Genomic DNA, 18,974 nt, shown 5'->3' with positions numbered 1-18,974 from the left:
GAATAGGTCGTCTGCTTTAGATTGCTATTTGGGACATAATCAGTTGAGTGTCCGATATCTCCTATCAAGTTGAGATGTAAGGTAGACATGGAGAGTAAGACTTCCCTACCCTAAGAGAAGACATTCGCTACCCCAAGAGAAGACATGGAAAGAGTACTAAAGACGTCTCCATCTCAACTGAAGACAGATTACTTCCCAACCGAGGGAATAGATAGTATAAGGACAGGCCTACTAAGACATCTCTACCCAAAATTTGGACAGGATGGTTAGATTTCTCCATCTCAACCTGAGAAAGAAAAAAGGATAGTTGACTGTCTTTTTCTCAACCCTAGAGATAATAGACAGGATAACCTGAGAAACTAGACAGGATGGCAGACAGTCTCTATATCAACCCAAGAGAGTAGACAAGATAACTGACACTTCGCTTTCACATCCTGAGAAAATAGACAGTACAGTAGACTGTCTCAGTCTCAACCAAAGAGAGTAGAAATTAAAGAGTTACACTAAATTAGAGAGTTACACTCCAGACGCAGTGGACCGGCCTCGTCGAATGCGATAATATGGTTAGTATGATGAAATGGACTGCCCCGGGAGTCTAAAGCAGGGAAAATTCTAAGATTTCTTTATCTTAAATTTGGAAAACAGACAGAATAGTGTGACCCCTCTATCTCAACCCGAGAAAGTAGACAGGGCATTAATAAACTATCGTGCTAATGCAAGCGCAAGCTGTTAACGCGCATGCAAAATAAGTAAAATTTGAATTTCCCGCGATGATGACGTCATTCTCCGACTCGCGATGTAAATGTCACTGCCGCAGGACATTTATGATTCAAGAAAGATTCACCATACGGCAGCTGCTCTTAAATATTGGGGCCTGGTTATCAAAACCCCCCATAAAAACCGATTTTGCCTGCAATTGTACGGTAAATGACCGATGCTTTTGATCGGTACGTATGCCCAACATTATCAACTGAACGAAAATCATCAGTAACAACTTAGAATGTGACAGGAAGCGCTATAAACGGCATTCAAACTTGGTCATATTTTGGCCAGATGACCCAACCCACTTGCCAAAGCCTTGCCACTATCTATTGACTATTCTTTACATGATGCATGCATTGCATGTACTGGCCTACCCTAGTACTGGCCACTGCAGATTGACATTGATGACATTAGTGATTGTCAGTGAATGACTGGGTGACTGTATCTTGGGAACGCGTTTACAGTCCCCGATCACGGCCCAAAAAAGGACATCAATTGACGAAATAAGGGGTGCCGTTGTTTAACCCTTGTCCCTTGCCTTGGCCTTGAGAATGCAATCAAACCACGCCATTTGTGATCGGGAGATTGTAAATTTTCACCCTATCTAGCCTAGTATCTGTATCGTATTCGTATCTGAAAAATTCAACAGTGTAGAGCTGAAGAGAATACGTCAATACGTGGATCACCTTTGTCCCAACCGGCCCTCTGGCTCTCACCACCTCGGATCAGATCAGGTGACGCATCAGCATGGACATGGTTAGAGCCATACTTTCCCCTCAAAATTTCTGGATGACCATTCCCAAGACGACATTTTATGATGATATCTCAGACTGCCTTTTAATGATGGTATTGTCCTTTCGACAAAGACAAATCGGAGCCCAAAAAAAACAAATGCGTTCACTCGGAACACGTCAAACAGCCTAAGTTGACTTAATATACCCATTGCTACTATTATTCGTATTATTGGTTTGCCAATTTTGATGCTGTTTCTATCCGAATTTAAGATTTCAATTCCAGAGAGATATATTGGCATTTGTGTCCGTCAACTAATTGACTCATTTCACTTTCAGGCTGCCACATTTGATCCTAGTCTTTTACGATGTGTGGATGCTGCCGTTCGGAGGACACCAAGGTAGGTGATTTGTTTAAGTAAAATGGCTGACCCCAACCATTTTGTTTCCCCACAACAGAGTGCCACTGCAAGGGCTCTGATCAGGAGAGGCAAATCGAGCCTTTGCAATTGTATTGTATTGGAATGAAATTTTACTTCTAAAGTTATCTGCAACTAGAACTTCTGAATGTTTTCATTGTTACCTAATTGTAGGAATTAGATAACTTTATTTTCATGGATGGACATGTAAAACTTTTCTCCTTGGTATGTTGTTGTAATATAATGAGTTGATTTGTCACTGATGAAATTGCTTTTCTACATGCATAAAATAGATCGAGATTAAGATTCACGAATTTCGTCAATAGAACTATCATAAAAAATCTGTCTACCTGCACATACTAGCAGGTAATGCGTAACAAACTAGAATCTATGGCCTCTAGAGACAACAATAGGGCGATCATTGTTGAGGACACGACCTGAGTCACTGACAACTGAGATCAACTCCACAGCTGCTGAGAACTCTATAGGCTGTGTGAGTCATGCCAAACAGTAAAAGCTGTTTTCTGCTTGCCTTTGATGTTGACTATTACATGTATTCGTTGCATTAGAGACGGCAAACCAAAGTGTTGTTTTGGTACAAAGAAGGGCTCTATCATGTCCGTGATCTTTTCAATTTCCGCTTCAGAGTGTCAGGAGATGTGCTTGGCCGGCACCATAAATCATAAAGTTTTCGTATGGCGGCCATGAATGTCCTATTCATTCATGGCCGCAAAACAATAACTTTATGATTTATGGTGCATGCCATGCACATCTCCTGATACTCTGAAGCTGAAATTGAAAAGATCACAGACATGATAGAGCCCTTCTTTGTTCCAAAACAACACTTTGGTTTGCTGTCTCTAGTCTAATGCAATGAATACACCATTTTGGTGTCAAATTTACCCCATTGACCTGTATGGCGCACTTTGTAATCAGCCCAAAATTGGCAGCACCTGGTGGTTTAAAATAATGGCGATGTCAACCATGATGTTATTCAAATGACGTGGCACACTTTGTGGGTGACGTCAGAAGAGTCAAAGACAAGTGTGGTTGACAGCTACATGACATTACACGTGCACTCTACATATCATTGTCTCAGCTAATATAAGTGACGTCTGGCTGGATCAAAACCAGTATCCTGTTGCCCACAGAGGAAATGACTTCCGTTACACAAGATCAACATCTCAGCTGTGGTTTCCTGATCTTTTTAGCAAATTGTCATTTACATTATCCTGGCCACCGCAGTTTTCCCTGCGAGGATAATTGTTCCTAACAGACCTGTCTACTCGTTCTGGTTTGACAAGACCAGATTATCGCCTGGCTACTTGTTGGTTGCCATGGATACCTAGTCAGATGTTAGGGATAGATGGTTGATTGGTGTCTTGGGTGGCTGGTTGATGAAATTGAATTTCGCTTGTCATGTGAAACTGGAATCTTGTTTGCTGGTGGAGTTCTGTCCCACTTCACTCTAATCTCATCCATTCATCACCGGGAAGAGACATTTTTTCATCCAAAACAGAAAATGCTGTGTGACTGCAGCTGTTTTCAGAAAAACATCTTAATCTGCCAATTTCCGATGAATTTTCTAACAAAATCTGAATCTTTTGAAAATGTGGTTTGGTAAAACATGTTTTTCTAAGAAAAGAAAAAAACCCAACTGTTCTGGTGTGTTAGATTTTTTCGGTACTAATGTTTGATATGATATAGTACATATGATATTGTGAAATTGTATACACTGGACTTGTGGCCTTGATAATTAGCACCAACTATAATCTGCAGTGGTACAAATACAGGCATTGAAATGATTTCAATGCCTGTATTTGTGCTGCTAATGACATTAGCAAGTGCCAAAAATTTAATCAACCAGTATATTACCAACCACGCGTAACATCGATTCAGTTTGACATACTTTTAGTACCAACTAGAATCTGCAGTGGTACAAATACAGGCATTGAAATGATTTCAATGCCTGTATTTGTGCTGCTAATGACATTAGCAAGTGCAAAAAATTTAATCAATCATGCTAGTAGTTAGTTGTAATTAGACTTCATTGTACCACAAATAAACAAGTCATTTTTCTTGCAGCCTGATCCAGATGAGGCTGATGGTACCACTCCCAGGAACCCCCTCAGGAACCGAGGATGTACAGATATCCCCATGCTCCTAATCTTCCTGGCATTTATCGCTGGATTGGTGAGTATGGTAAATTGGTATTAGCAGAATGCTACAGCCTTGACATGATGCAGCATTGACGTTATTTGTCATTGTGGTTTCGTCATTGAGTTCTAAGTTTGGAGGCTGTAGCTTTTCCATCTGTGCTCCAAAGGCTGTGGAACTGAAATATGCTTCACCACAGTGACATTTATAGAAACAGCGCATAGTGCTGAACAAGTTGTTATAATTGCAGATATTTGTGCGGTCGTGTCCGTGACAAACTTTCTTCAGTTTCCTTTCACTTAATTTTTCAGATCTACATCACTGCATTTTCAATCGTCAACGGGAACTTTCGGCGTCTCGTGTACGGATATGACAGCTATGGCGACACCTGTGGGAGTGAGAATACACAGATTATCAACGTTTCGCTCAGCGGGAAAGATCTACGTCACAAAAAGTATGAATATTTCATTATAGAATGCATTGCTTGGCTCTTAAATCACTGGGAATTTACGTGTGTGGCATAATAATCTGCGTGGCTATTGATAAGCCACGACCTGTTAATCAGGCAAGAACTCAGATTATCAACGTTTCGCTCAGCGGGAAAGATCTACGTCACAAAAAGTATGAATATTTCATTATAAAATGCATTGCTTGGCTCTTAAATCACTGGGAGTTTACGTGTGTGGCATAATAATCTGCGTGGCTATTGATAAGCCACGACCTGTTAATCAGGCCAGAGCATTGAGCACCGTCACATCTCAGCTAGGGAAATCTGCTCTTCAGCACTGATAGGTGATAACAATATTTATGAAATGTTGATCATTTTCATTTTCAGCTATCTCTTCTACATGGACGTGCTCTACCCAAAGACGTCCATGTGCATATGCGTATCCAAATGTCCCGATGCTTTCCTCACGGACATCGTCGCTGTCAAGGCGTTTTCAAATCGCACCGGGTCGAAGCTGTGTGACTACCACTTGCTTAGGGATGAATACACTCCTGACAAGCAGAGTAAGAGGGGCCCTTGCCCACTGACGCCAATATTTGAAAGGTATGCACGTTGTGGTTTTTAGGCCTATTTCAAACTTGTTACCTTACCCTGTACCCCTTACTGTGGATGGCCCCTTAATCCAAGATTTGCTAAAAATCATGTTTTATGTCTCTGTTTCCAAGATCAATCTGATATATTTCCGTATTAAATTAAAAGTCTTCTTTTTTTTCAGTGGGCCCGTCTTGTTCCGATGTATACCTAGTCCAACTGCTCTACTGAATAACGTTACCCGTCAAGCGTGGAATGATATAATAGGTTTTATAAACGAGAGTGGAGTGTTCCAAAAAGTATTAGCTGATCTTTATACAAGCTGGCCCGAGATGTTGGGCTTGTGCTTCATTGCTCTAGGTAAGTACGGTGTGTGGTAATCAGTCTTTTAGTCAGGTAGGGGCACGGTGGAATCTTCTAGTGATCAGGATCTGAACGTTGTGGGTTGGATACCTAACACTGGTACATTGCTTATGATCTTGTGCAAGTCACATACTTCAATTGGATCGTCCGTTGAAAGATATGCAAAACTGGGATTGTCTGTAAGAGACAATCATGACCAAGAATGGGCCATTTTGAAGTGAAATACTGACAGGTTATCCCAGCCATTTAAGGCTTGTTGGCAGTGCCATGAAATGGAGTACAGAAGGGAACAAATGACAATGACTTTGTAATAATTATGAAAATACCTTACTTGAACTTTTATTCCTTTTGTTGCATTTCAGTCTTGAGTCTTCTAGTTTCGTTGTTCATACGTTTTGTGGCTGGTATGATTATCTGGTTCGTCATGGTCGGATCAGCGGTAGCCTCAACTAGTAAGTATCACCTACACGTACAGACCAATTGCTAGTCAGATTAGAGTGCATTCTCCAAAGCAGACGTTATATTTAAGCATATCATTTGAATGATTATGGCATTTGGGAAAATTTTGAAAGATTAGTATATCGACAAGATCATGTGCCAAATGACTCGCGTGTACTGGACAGTTGCAGTAATTTAGTGAGGTTACACATCACTCCCAATTCGCGATTTACAAAGACGAATTCTTGAATTTGATTGTAATATCATGAGTGTTCTCTTCTTTCCACTGATACCTGCAGGTAGTAGGTATTTTTCTATTCTAATGTTTTCCTCTCCATTCATGCATCTCTTAGAATCTCATGCTAGTACCAGCATTGTACATGTATGCTTTGTGCCTAGAATCACATGTTGTACACAGAGATGAGACTTGTCTATTAAAAACTCAATTTTTCGTTCTCTTGTATATTGAGCAAAAGTTTCAGGTAAAACTTGAATATAGTTCTCCTCTCGAGGTCAGAGTACGAGTCCTGACTTGGTAATGACCTTGATAATTGACAGATGAGTTCATGACATTTATTTTTTCCATGTTGACAGTAATTCCTGATTTTCAGACAGGCCAGTATAGTGGTTCCTCACATGAATTTTAGGCTACGAGGCCAAAATAGACTTGTTAATACTCATCTGCAATAAGTGCTTGGCAGTAAAATTGTGATTGGGATGTCGAAAACCAGAAAAAGTGTTTGGCACCTAGGGGCCAGTAGCCTTCTTGTGCTCTGAGACAGCTTGGCAGTTCCCTGGGCACCCCTGGTTACATATGTAGCTTGGCACCCCAGCAAGCAACTGGGCCCTCTGCCTGTATCAAACTCTTTCAGAACAGGTTTAGCCTGGCATACTTGTGATCAGTCAATGATCCGTTTTTGCATAAATGTAGATGTAACCCTGGCAAATTTTCAGGTGTACATCATAAAAAGTCTCATCTCTGGCCATAGGTTATGATGCCTGCCTTGTAAAATGTCCAATCCATGTCATCATGAATATATGGATAACTCCATGTACCCCAAATACGGCTTACTACCTATTTTGGTGTGATGGGTCACATAAAGCTGAACTCATTGGTCCTTGTGGTTCTTCATTTGAATATTCACATTCATTGGCGTAGGTTCACTCATGTTTGTCTGCAGTATCTCCATTGGAGTAAACTTTTATTTGAGTGATTGAATGGTTGCTCACCAAATTTTTCCAGAAAGAACTGGAGTTCATCAACAGCCTTCTTTATAATGAACTTTCTTTTCCAACAGTAGAGTTACATTTCACTTTTCAGCAGTTGTCTTTCATTTTTATTTTCCATTTCATTCTCCATATCTGTAGTCATTTCACCCAACGCAGTATCGATACAATAATGAAACCACCCGAACCCGATTATGATTTCTGATTGACCAAAACACTATCCACCATCTCTCATGAAGAGACAGCCTCTTGATTTGTTAAGCGGAGTTTTTTTACTCTTTTTTCCATGAAAATCGGCAAGTTTTTAGGCCAGCAATCTATCACCGACACCACACCACACACATATCTATCTACATTGCTATTACTGCCACTTCAATTACAATACATTTTACAGTAATTGATAGAACTCCTGTCAAGTCACAAACTGTGTGTGGCTTTTAAGCATGTTATCCAGTTCATGTCTGTAAACCTGGTTTTGAACATGCTGTGTCTAAAACCGTTGTCTTTCATTTCAATTCTTAGCACCGTTTTGTGGATTTCTGTACCATGTGGTATATGCAATATTGTCACATAATGTTGTCCAGTCAACTTGAAAGAATGTATCGTGGTGTTACATCAGCAAAAACATTGTGATGACGAGTTTCGTTACCGGTAGCTTGGTACAGACTTTGGTGCGATCATTACTGTTTGGTTATGACAGAGATGATAAAAGGTAAAGAATATCACCCTGTTGTAAGAAATTGTCTACTCACATGATGTGAGGGAATTCCACTTCTAAAATTCCGTGCAACAATAACTGATGATATGATTTGGTTCACAGCAAGACTGAACTTAGGGTAAATTGTCGTGTGAGGGTTCTTTCAGCAAAAGTTTACTGCTCCTTCTGAGTAAATGTGCTATATAGTGTCCTTGTGGTAGACTGTCTTCATGAGTGACTTCCTTTGTCCAGAGCTCCCTCAAAGAGGTTTTCCATAGTCACTCACCAACTTATACATGAAGTGGTATCTTGATGTTTTGCTAGTCTATTACAGTGGAAGCTCTCTCAGCAGAAATCACTGTTTGCAAGACAACTTCAATATTAGAGACGCTGCTTTTGGTCCCAAGTGGGCCGTTTCCATTCAATTTGACCTCTGTAATCAGGACACCTCTCTATAGGACAGCATTTGTCCATCGGCAGGGTGTCCTTAATAGAGAGGTTCTACTGTATTTGGAAGTTTTCCTTACAATCTCCTGTTGTTTCAGTCCTGACTGGTGTGCTGTGGTGGGTATATGTTGTCTACAGGAACAAACTGAATGAGGAGGAGAAGATGAAGGTGCCATTGCTGGACGTCGAGATTAGTAATGAAAAAGCATTCTTAGCATTCTCAATCATTTCTACAATATTGACGGTGAGTTGACTTGGATCAAAATCTTGCTTTGCTTTACAATGTTTTCTCCACACGGGTACTAGCTGGTTCAAAGGACACCAGCCTGACCACAAAGCTCTGGGGCTCTGTGTGAAATTCTCTAGGACAGCCGATTTCATTACCGAAAACGGAGTGACTGTCTAGCGTGTATCTAGAAAATCAGGACGCAGAAGAAGATAAAACCTGAATTAATGTGTCTTTTTCTTCCAGGTGGTTCTCCTCTTGATCATCATCGTGATGAGGAAGCGGGTCGCATTGGCCGTCTCCTTGTTCAATGAAGCTGGACGGTGTCTCTCGGACATCCCGTGCCTACTGTTCCAACCTCTGTTCACCTTCCTCATTCTCATTGCCTTCCTCATCTACTGGGTGATCGTGCTTGCCTTTATCTCCACTGCAGGTGAGCAAGCTCTTGTAATATTTTGCCCCGTTGAATTTTTGCCTTTTGCGAAAATTTCTGTTCTCAACATTGACCCTAACTGAGGATTCAATTCCTTAAGCCAAGCATAACTCCAAGCACCGATGTCCAAGCCCTTCAGGTTAGGAGGCGAAACCACCCATTGACCATTGCTCCTAGACAACCCATCGGACTTTCCTATTAGTATTACCCCGCTATGCCTCTTCCCAAATACAAACTGGTGGGAATGCAAAGTGGCCTCGCTTGTTTTAAATAATAACTCTTGACTTTTCTTTCAGATTACCCTGTGATTGACAAAATCACTGGATATGTCAAATATGAGGACCAGGCTCCAATACAGTACATGTGGTGGTATCACATCGTGGCACTTATCTGGATATCTGAGTTCATCCTTGCCTGTGAGGAACTAGTCATTGCTGGCTCGGTCGCACAATGGTATTTTACCAGGTAAGTGTAAAGTAGAGTTCAGAATAGTGATATTAATGATTCTTCAGAGTTTGATCATGCCTTTCCATTATTATACTTAGCTCTAAGGACTCCAAAGCTTTGATCATTGGAACCACAGAAGCTACCTGCAGTCAATATCAAACCTAAGGATTACCAGTTTTATCTGCAGAGGAGAGATCTTTTTGTCACACAAAGCAGCGATTATAATCGCATCTGCAAGTAGTGGCAATTTAAATTGCTTGTTTGCACGGTACTTAAGGTGTCTTGCAGTGATCTCTCCAAGAGAACCCACAACTTGCTGATCAGATTATGCCCCCGGTGCTCCCAAGTCTAACAACAACGTCACAGATCTCTGTATATTCTTCTCTGATTTCAGGTCAAAGAACGATGTGAGCTGCCCAATAGGAAAGTCGATATGTCGTCTGATAACTCACCACATAGGATCAGCAGCTTTTGGTGCATTTATTATAACTCTGGTCAAAATACCAAGAATGATACTCATGTACCTGTCGAAAAAGTAAGTTGAGCAAAGTTTTGTTTCAGATACTGGTCAGCGCTCTCAAAATTGCGTGAGCTGTTGTTCGCCATTCGGCTACAAGGCGTAAAAGACCCTTATTGTAGCATTCAGTTGTACTGGAATTGAACAAATTTATGGCAATCAGAGCATTGGTGACAAAAACAGCCTCTTTTCAAGCACTGCTTGTAATATCATTGACTTTTTGAGGATAAGTATATGAGCTTACACAGTATATCTAATTCACCTCTTCATGAAACTGGCCACCTCTGTTTAAGCTGCCCAAGTGTTGTTAACTATAAAAGATCCTGCCAGTTCTACCAAGTTAAAATATAATGACTGAAACACTTGATACACTTGTTGTGTTCAGTTCTTTATGTTTTTCTGTTTATTTATTTCCTACGCATTTTCATTTCAGACTGAAAGGCAAACAGAACAAATGTGCTGAGTTCTGTATGAAGTGCTGCATATGCTGTTTGTGGTGCCTGGAGAAATGTCTCAAATACCTCAACAGGAATGCCTACATCATCATTGGTAAGGCCCTAATCAGCTGCTTCTGCTGAGTCTAAGACCTCCTCAGTGACCTTTATGGGCTATGCTGGCTCGAGGTTTACCCCTGCCACTTTCAACCATGCCAGACAGGCTGAGGGGTAGAGGTCAGACTAGCACCAGACTCCTGGCGTCCCAGGTTCAGGGTTGTGGGCAGTGTTAAACACCCTTGCATGTAAAAATATCAAGCTTTACGAAACAGCACAAATACTCAATTATACAGTTAGAGAACAGCCCTCAATTGAACCCCCAGTGCTGCGATCATCTTTGTGAAAAGATTCTGTGATTTTAGCTTTGTCCAGTATGACCGGTCATACGCTGCTGCTATTACCGAAAAATGCCTGTAATGAACTTGTTTCTTATTTCAGCTATTGAGGGTCACAGTTTTTGTACTTCTGCCAAAAAGGTTTGTTGTGTTCATTTTTTTTATGCAGATTTTTGAATGACAAAGATTAAGTCATTTACTAATATATCAGTTAGTAGGAGTTGCGTAAGTTATGAATAAAGAACAGAGTGCCATCAAAGGTAGATTATTTGTAAGGGGGTTCGGATATCAAAGGCCAACTCTCTTTACCATGTCACTTTCATCTGATGCCCCTTCTTTCCATTCTAGGCATTTGAAACGTTAGTGTCTAATGTGTTACGTGTAGCAGCGATCAACGGTGTAGGCGACTTTGTACTATTCTTGGCCAAAATTTCAATCATGGCTTCCACATCTGCCATAGGAGTGGTCATATTTAGGGTAAGTAGAACTATCAGCATAGTGCAAGATGTTAAGGTCCCTTCCGCTGGCGATGTCGAAGTGCTTAGTTGTTATTTTCGGAGCAAAACAAATCATCTTAGTCTTCTCCGATGTCACTGTCTGAGTGGTTGTATTGTCATACTTCTTGACACCATTACATCAACGAATATCGTGACATTGTCTAGTTTGTATCTGCCATAATAGAGAATTCGGCATGGGATCTATACATGGTATACTTGATTTTTGCTTTGTTTATCTTCCAGCTGAGACCTGATCTTCACTATTACGCTGTTCCAGTGTTACTGTGTTGTATCTTTGCCTATTTGGTTGCTAGTGTCTTCTTGTCGGTCTACGAGGTAAGTTCATCTTTAATCATGTCCTTAACACTTTCAGCGCCCAGCCATATTTAGCGTACTTCCCCCAGGGGCCAAGGTTACGCCTCTTTTTACCCTTTTTCAAAATTATGAAAACAATAGAAGGAATAAAGATAATTACATGAAATTTTCTGTGTTGGTTCTTCTTTATTAGATCTCTTTACAATGCTAATTTGGAATGATAGTCAGCAAAGCACTTGATTTTGCACAATGGTACCCCACACATAGAACAGTAATATCTGGTGTCTTTCCGAATACCCGCTTTTTGGCATACTCTCGGCTACATCTGCCCCCGTCATCAATCTTCGACCCGCCATTGCGCCTATTCGAATCCAGACGATCTTGGCTATAAATAGCACATTGGCTGAACATCATACTATCACCTCAAGCGCTGTATAGTTAAATTATTTTCCCCTATACTGCGCTGCTAGTCGCCTCGAAGACAAAGCGGGAAATTTAAAAATGCGACGTAATATTACGTCGGATGGCTCAACCCTGTGAACTTGCAAGACGTAAAATGACGTCGGATGGCGCTGAAAGTGTTAATAAATGGTTGTTTCTCTGTTGAAACCAGTATAAACCGGTGTCATGAAGTGTTAACATTTTTCGAGTTACTAAGTGACAAAGACTCTGTGTGCCTCGGTGATGAAACCTGGCATGTATTATAATTCTATATCTGTGTATCAGTGTGTATTTACATAATTGGAAATTTTCAATTCAGGTTCAATACATACATGTATTGTCTGTTAAAACAAACAACTCTGGCCTTTAAATTTGACTATTAGATTTTTCAATGCTATTCTCTATTGTTTCAGATGGTTATTGATGCGTTATTGCTGTGTTTCTGTGAGGACTGCCAGATTAATGACGGTACCCCCGGACGAGAATACTACATGAGCTCATCCTTAATGGTATGTAAGCCAATCAGTCACAGCCTGTCAATGAAAAATTAGCTGGGGAGCCGTATTTCTTAGAGAAAAGTATGATCATATGGTCAATTTTCATGACAAAATAAGATACAAGGTATTGGTAGACTTGATTGGGCAGTCTAATATTCGACACATGATAGAAATCATCCATTCATGAGAATTGAATCTTTACTTGCAACATTGACCATACAGTTAACTTTCCATACCCCATTTCAGGAATCTTAGAATAGTTGGTTTAGAAAGCAATCATATATATAGCATTGGTCATACAGAATTATAAAAATTTTCCATATTCCAATTTCAGGAATTTGTGAAGAAGACCAGCTCTAAACTGGACAAACTTTCTCGGAAGAAGCGCGATTCCCCCGACGGTGCTGGGGAGAATCTTCACCCAGACATGACAGAGGAAAAGACGTCTGTTTGAGCACTCTACAGAACAATATCAATCTCAGTTTTACCAAGAGAGATGCCGCTGTGAATGGCACAATCGATGGACTGTTGGTGTCATCTGTATCCAGTTCCTGGGACTCTTAGTCGTAAGGGCAGGATCAATTGACATTAACCTCTCTGATGAACCTTTCCTTGAAACCCTGAATAGAATTTAGGCTAGGTTTACATACAGTTCGCAGTATCACTTGTAATGAGACACTTTTAGAATAAAGAAGTCATTTCAACGGATCCACAATGTCAGTTCGTTCTCAGCTCAAGTCGTGTCATGTTTTCAAGCCAAAATCTATTAAGGAACTGCTTGTAGCTTGTGACAAGTGTCATGTGACTCTTGAACCGTGACAACGTGAATTCTATGTAAACCCAGCAGCCCTGCCTGTATAAAAGTGTCCGTTAGATTATCATCAGAATGTGACCAAGTACATTTGTACATTCATTTGCTCATTTTAAAAGACGGACACTGTAAGATGTTGTTGAACAGCACAATGGCCTTTTATAAAGTGATGTATTTTGTATGAATGTTTTGTTGTATTGTGTAAGAAGAAAACCTAACGTGTACTTTTGATGTATAATTCCAGTTGTAGTGGGCCATCCTTTCAGTAGATTGTTTGGGTAAGGTTAAAACCTAACTGAGTGTGAAATTATTTCATAGAGCCGAGGGCCAACTTATCACGAAATTCATCAATGATGTATGTATTGGCAGATATTACAAAAAGTGGGCCTATAGGCTGGACTAGGGGGGGTCAGATTGGAGGTTTACATGTGAATACATGTAATATGCACAGTTGTGGAGCTAGGCCTGGTCTGACTTGGTGAGAAAAGTATACCTTGCAGATTCGTGTGATCCTTGAAGCTTCGAAATGAAGATTACACAAAGCCCGGAAAATAACAGTTTTGTAAATAAACTTCACTTTATTGCAATGTAACTCATGACACTGGCAGCGGTAACATATAGCTACATCATGTATAGTATTCTTTGGTATGAGGTCATGTTGACAGTAAACCCTGAAATTTTCACGATTGCACTTTCAAATGCCAACTTAAAAATCATGAAAATTAACTGTCATGTTTTAACCATAGATATCAAATCTACCACCAAGTGAAATGAGACAGTCACGGTCTTCATGCAGTCTTGGGGTACCGAATTTCGAATACAGAATACCTTTGTGTACATGTATTGTGTAGCTTCATGTAACTGCTGTCTAACCAGTGCAAATTGTTATACTGTTTTGTATTGTTGCTTATTTGTTATATTATTTTAAAATGCATGCGTTATCTTTAACAAAAAATAAGCAGCAGTGAATTGTCAGTATTGTTTTAAGGTGTGTACTAACTTGATTTTGTTTCAATTTCTTCAGGAAGTCAATCATGAAATCAATCGTAATCACCTCTGATATGTCCTACAGGCAGCCAGAGGGATTTCGTTTTTACACAACTGAGATAAAAATTACTTCGACTAATCTTTTCAACCACTGTTTTTCTGTGGCCATCTTCTGGGCTTGGATTTGCCATTCCTGTCACTCCAGGATGCCTTAGTAATGAGTCGTATGCTCTTGGTACAAAATGGTTGCTCTCGTCTCTCTTCTAGTTGTGCTTTCAAAAATGTTAGTCAGTGTAATATTCCCTGAGTTGTGTAAAATCGAAATCCCTCGGAATATAGTCTAACCAACTGGATGAAATCATTCAAAGGACTGCAAGTACTGTTGGGGGGGGGGGGGGGGGTATAGAGGAGATACTGGGAGTACATTCTAAAATGGTTGCCGGTAGATAATGTTTTTCAATGATACTTTTTTCTAGTCGATGAGGTTATGCATGTATAACAATCCATTATTTCAATATCCAATGAACTTTTTTGTATAAAGTTGTCTAGAAAATATTTTGAACTTAGTCTTTATTGCTAATGCTAAGTCTTGTCTTTCATTGAGCTTTAAGCTTTGTTTTGTACAGTCGTAGATTTTTAGACTCATTTGTAGCTGCTTTACCTTGGTGCTTCTTCTTAACTGTTGTTAGTTTAGCTGTAACAGTTTAAAATTGATTTACGGGAACTTTGACTTTTTGTCCCTATAATAAGGATGTTGCACTAAATTAATGAAAATGACTCCAAGTTGATTAATAGACTATCAAGCCAAGAATCCTCATCCCGGGAGGATAACAATTCCATTTTGTCATGTTGTGTGCCAGATATAGATATCTGGTCCAGATACTATAGATCCATGCACTTGATTGGGACCAACGTTTACGAAGACGTCGCGTCTCGTCACGTTACAGTAATGTAAAATGCATGGTGACGTGACGACGGCCAACACTACGTCATGTAAACGTTGTTCCCAATCAAGTGCATGAATCTATAGTAGACAGGTCAGAATCATAACAGACTTGCAGATGAAATTTGAACATTTTTGTTTGAAAGTACCATTTCCTGTCCACGAAATAAAATGAACAATCATGTCATTGAAACAATTTTTTGAATTTGCTTGATACTTGTTATCAGACAGATTTCTATTTTATCATTATCTTTACTGCACACATGTAGATTTACGCTGTAGTTAGGTTAAGGATGTTGAGAAATTGTTCACATTGCTCTCATTTCTGAAGTTGCTCTTGCAAATGAGAGCTTTTAGAAGTTTAAACAATTTCTTAATGATAATGAACCATACCTTTGCATTTTGTGTGACTATCAAGCAATATTTTGGTAAATATTGTCGTTTTAGCAAGATATGTGCCGAATCTAATATTTTATACCAGGTGTGTTTGTAAGTTATGTATATATTATGGTCACTGGATGTAAATGTAGTCAACTATGTAATAACATGAATAAGGGTAAAGGTTGGTCTTCTCAATAATCATAGTGGGTATCTAAGTGAGTGGGTTATTGCTAGAAAAGAACACTCACAAGATCTGTGTACTTAATTTTCTGTCGTGAAAATCAACCTTTGCCACAAGGGATTGTGTACAAATAAAAATCATTCCGACTGATCCTAAATCTGCATTTTTATGGTGAGGGGGTCTGATGAATTTGGTTCTCTAAGATTTTACAATGTTTTTAATTGTACATAATCCCCGAGAGTCTCTATGACAAGATATTGTAGCCTAACTAAGCCTTTAGCTGGCTGAGCTTAAGTCTAATCATGTAACTGCATGGACAGTTGTTCTTATGCTTGTAACTGAAGTTGTTATGTCTTGCATGTATTTCAACTACCATGGTATTTTTGTAAGCCTATGTCAATAAAACTTTATAAAATTGAGAAATTGCATCTGTTTTTAGCTCAGTGGACAAAGTCAGTTGACCAAGTCTTACCCAGAAACCCACTCCTTATGTAGCGTGGGGTACCAACCCACCGCAGATTCAGGAGATGTGTGCGTGGCTTCCGAATATCCTACACCCAATTCTGCCCGATCCCAGATGCATTCCTGATGTATCGCGAGATGCAATCACACCCAGCTTGCGTATTATAGGTCTTATCATTGGTTAATTGTGCTGCCCAGTCGCAATAGGTTTAACCAACGTCATGCCCCCTTGACATTGCCATTTCTCCATCTCCGGGTCAGTCGGGCTGCAAACTGAGGGATAGACAGTAATGATAATTTCGGATCAATCAGAGTGTCACAAGTTCAAGAGCGAAATCACCAGATAGTTGTATAGAGTTACATCAAAAGGCTGATCCCTCACTTCATTTGTTAATAGGTGTTGGATATTTTTGTAGCATTTAATGGGCCCAGTCCAACAATCTCTGGAGGGTTCAGTGCGGCAAATCGCATAGGTTTTTAAAAGTATAGCGGGACAAATAGTTGGTTGTGACAATGTCTTTCATGACAGGCCTAAGCCTTGTCCATTCAAAGATTTGACTGTGTTTGCTACGAATGGCGCTCGTTCTTGGTTACTTCTCTCCGAGCCCACCCAGTTCTTCTCCATAAGTCAACAATAGAGACACAGTCCTGAGGAAACAAGACATCTCCGGCCCAGACTTCTATGCTGTCCAACAGGACAATGGAACAACTGCAGCGTATCTAGAACCAGGCCATGAGAACCGTTGTAGGTAGCACACGCCGAAATGCTAATGACGCTCTTCACCACTGGCTAGGGATACCAACAGTCAGACAGAGGCAGATCATACTGGAAGTAAAAGCCCTTCTGAATGCAATCAAGACAGGAAGTAATCCCTTGCAAGCAGAATTCGTCGACAGAGAGAAAAAACGGACATCACAGCGACTCTCTACAGTGAAGTCGTGGGTGCGCTATGCGCGCAAAAGAATCGAAGAAATCTGCCCGATCGACAACATCAGATGGGATGGTTGGGTTGAGTGGTCACCACCTGGGGCGGGACAGTATGGAAAGACGGCAAAACCATATTCGAATGGTCAACGCCAACGGGCAGACATGGAAGGTCGTCCTCATACCGAGCTGAAGGAGAGGCGCTACAGAATGCCCTGGCATGATTGTCCCAGAACACCGATGAACGGGACCATGCACTGATCCTTACTGATTCGCTGAGCTTGGTTAGCAGGTTGCAGAATAGGATGGTTTCGAGCACATGGATCCCCATCATCCTGCAGATCCCGGCCAGGATTGAAATAGCGTACATCCCAGGACACGCTGGTATCAAACTCAATGAGCGGGCGGATAAGTTGGCTGGGGGCGCGGAACCCTTTCGGTGACCTCGTAAAGACTGACTCCTGCAGACGTGGTACGGACCATTGCAGAGGAGAGCTGGTCCTTGCAAGTGGAGCAGCCATCGTCATGGGCAGAGCAGACACTTTTAGATAGAGAAATTGCGTGGGGCGAAGGTAGCAGAAGTCACCTCCGGGGCCAGCAAAGGAAGACAAAGACACAACCCCTGATGGGCCAGGTCACCCAAAGGACCATGGAAAATCTACTTGCGATGCTAGAGGGGAGATGACCAATGGATCTGCCAGAGTCGCTACTCTCCCGGTGTCAAAGGCAAAGCAATGCAGGATGCAAAGAAACGTAGACATCTTAAGATCGTCCTCGATGAATACCTGGGCATCTCTAGATTGTACATGAAGACCTGTTCAAGATTGTCATAGGTAGATACAAGAAAACATGGGTGCCTCAAGGTTGTCCTTTGTAGTTGCATGAAAGATTGTCCTGGGCAGGTAGCCTACATTAACTCTGCCAGGGCTGGTCTCAAGCCCGGTCGAAAAAAGAGGAAGGTTGGACCCGAGCTTTTATTGTGACCTCACCACAAGTGGTGGCCTTTGCACTCAGGGGAGTGAACTACATGTAGGCACATGAAGACATAGGCATTTCCAGATTGTCCCAGTTAGCTACGTGGAAACATGGTCATCACGAGATAGTTAGTTGTTGCATGAAGACATGGACATCATTTGATTGTGCCTGATAGATACACGAAGATTTGGGAGTTTCCAGATTGTCCTAGATAGATAGATAGATAGATACGTGAAGACGTTGGCGTCTCTATGTTCCAGAAAAGAAACATGAAGACATGGAAATCAATAGATTGATGAGAAAATGGATTGCCCCAGGTAGACACACAACGATTGGGGCGTCTACAGATGTGTCTAGGTAGACAATTAGAACGTGGGTGTCTCGAGATTGTCCAACGCAGACACACGACGACCTGGGCATCTCCAAAATTTTCAAGGTAGATACATGGTCAATGAAGACATGGTCATCTCGAGATTGTCCGAGGTAGAAAATGAATGCATCGGCGTCTTGAGCTTGTCTCAGGTCGATGTATGAAGACAACGGCATCTCCAGAATGCCTCGGGGAACATGTCGACATGGAAGTCTACAAAAAGGCTGTAGGCGGCCTGTGCTATCAAAGGAGCGTTGGGCCTCAATGAGTAAGTAGGTACATGGAGAGATAGGCATCTCTAGATTGTTCGAGGTAGCTACATGAAGACCTTGGCGTTTCCAGATTGTCCAAGACATTGGTGTCTCTTGATTGTCCTAGGTAGGCACATGAAAGCTTGGTCATCTCCAGATTGTGCCAGGCAGACTCATGAAGACAAGGTCATCTCCAGATTGTGCCA

At 41.0% G+C, this 18,974-nt stretch overlaps 1 protein-coding gene across 1 annotated transcript; it reads left to right on the top strand.

Moving 5' to 3' along the window:
* The first annotated feature begins 857 nt into the window (after window positions 1-857).
* Window positions 858-16,208, top strand: LOC135486662 (choline transporter-like protein 1). Its single transcript, XM_064769642.1, has 17 exons — window positions 858-947; window positions 1,833-1,894; window positions 3,998-4,105; window positions 4,381-4,523; window positions 4,905-5,120; window positions 5,293-5,468; window positions 5,834-5,923; window positions 8,379-8,524; window positions 8,753-8,939; window positions 9,236-9,404; window positions 9,781-9,921; window positions 10,337-10,452; window positions 10,836-10,873; window positions 11,081-11,209; window positions 11,473-11,565; window positions 12,399-12,494; window positions 12,817-16,208. The coding sequence occupies exons 2-17, from the start codon at window positions 1,862-1,864 to the stop codon at window positions 12,934-12,936; spliced, it is 2,001 nt and encodes a 666-aa protein (XP_064625712.1). The 5' UTR covers window positions 858-947; window positions 1,833-1,861; the 3' UTR covers window positions 12,937-16,208.
* Window positions 16,209-18,974: the final 2,766 nt, after the last annotated feature.

Source organism: Lineus longissimus, chromosome 4 (genome assembly GCF_910592395.1).
Source record: "Lineus longissimus chromosome 4, tnLinLong1.2, whole genome shotgun sequence".
Classification (NCBI taxonomy): Eukaryota; Metazoa; Nemertea; class Pilidiophora; order Heteronemertea; family Lineidae; genus Lineus; species Lineus longissimus.
The sequence above is the reverse complement of the archived record's forward strand: the minus strand, read 5'-3'. Positions and strand labels throughout refer to the sequence as shown.

What these genes read in the sequence shown, in the direction of transcription:
- LOC135486662 (XM_064769642.1), top strand. Translation starts at nt 1,862, where the DNA reads ATGTGTGGATGCTGCCGTTCGGAGGACACCAAG. An exon ending in GAATGCCTACATCATCATTG is followed by an intron (nt 10,453 to 10,835) that starts GTAAGGCCCTAA and finishes TTCTTATTTCAG; the next exon opens with CTATTGAGGGTCACAGTTTT. An exon ending in ACATGAGCTCATCCTTAATG is followed by an intron (nt 12,495 to 12,816) that starts GTATGTAAGCCA and finishes TTCCAATTTCAG; the next exon opens with GAATTTGTGAAGAAGACCAG.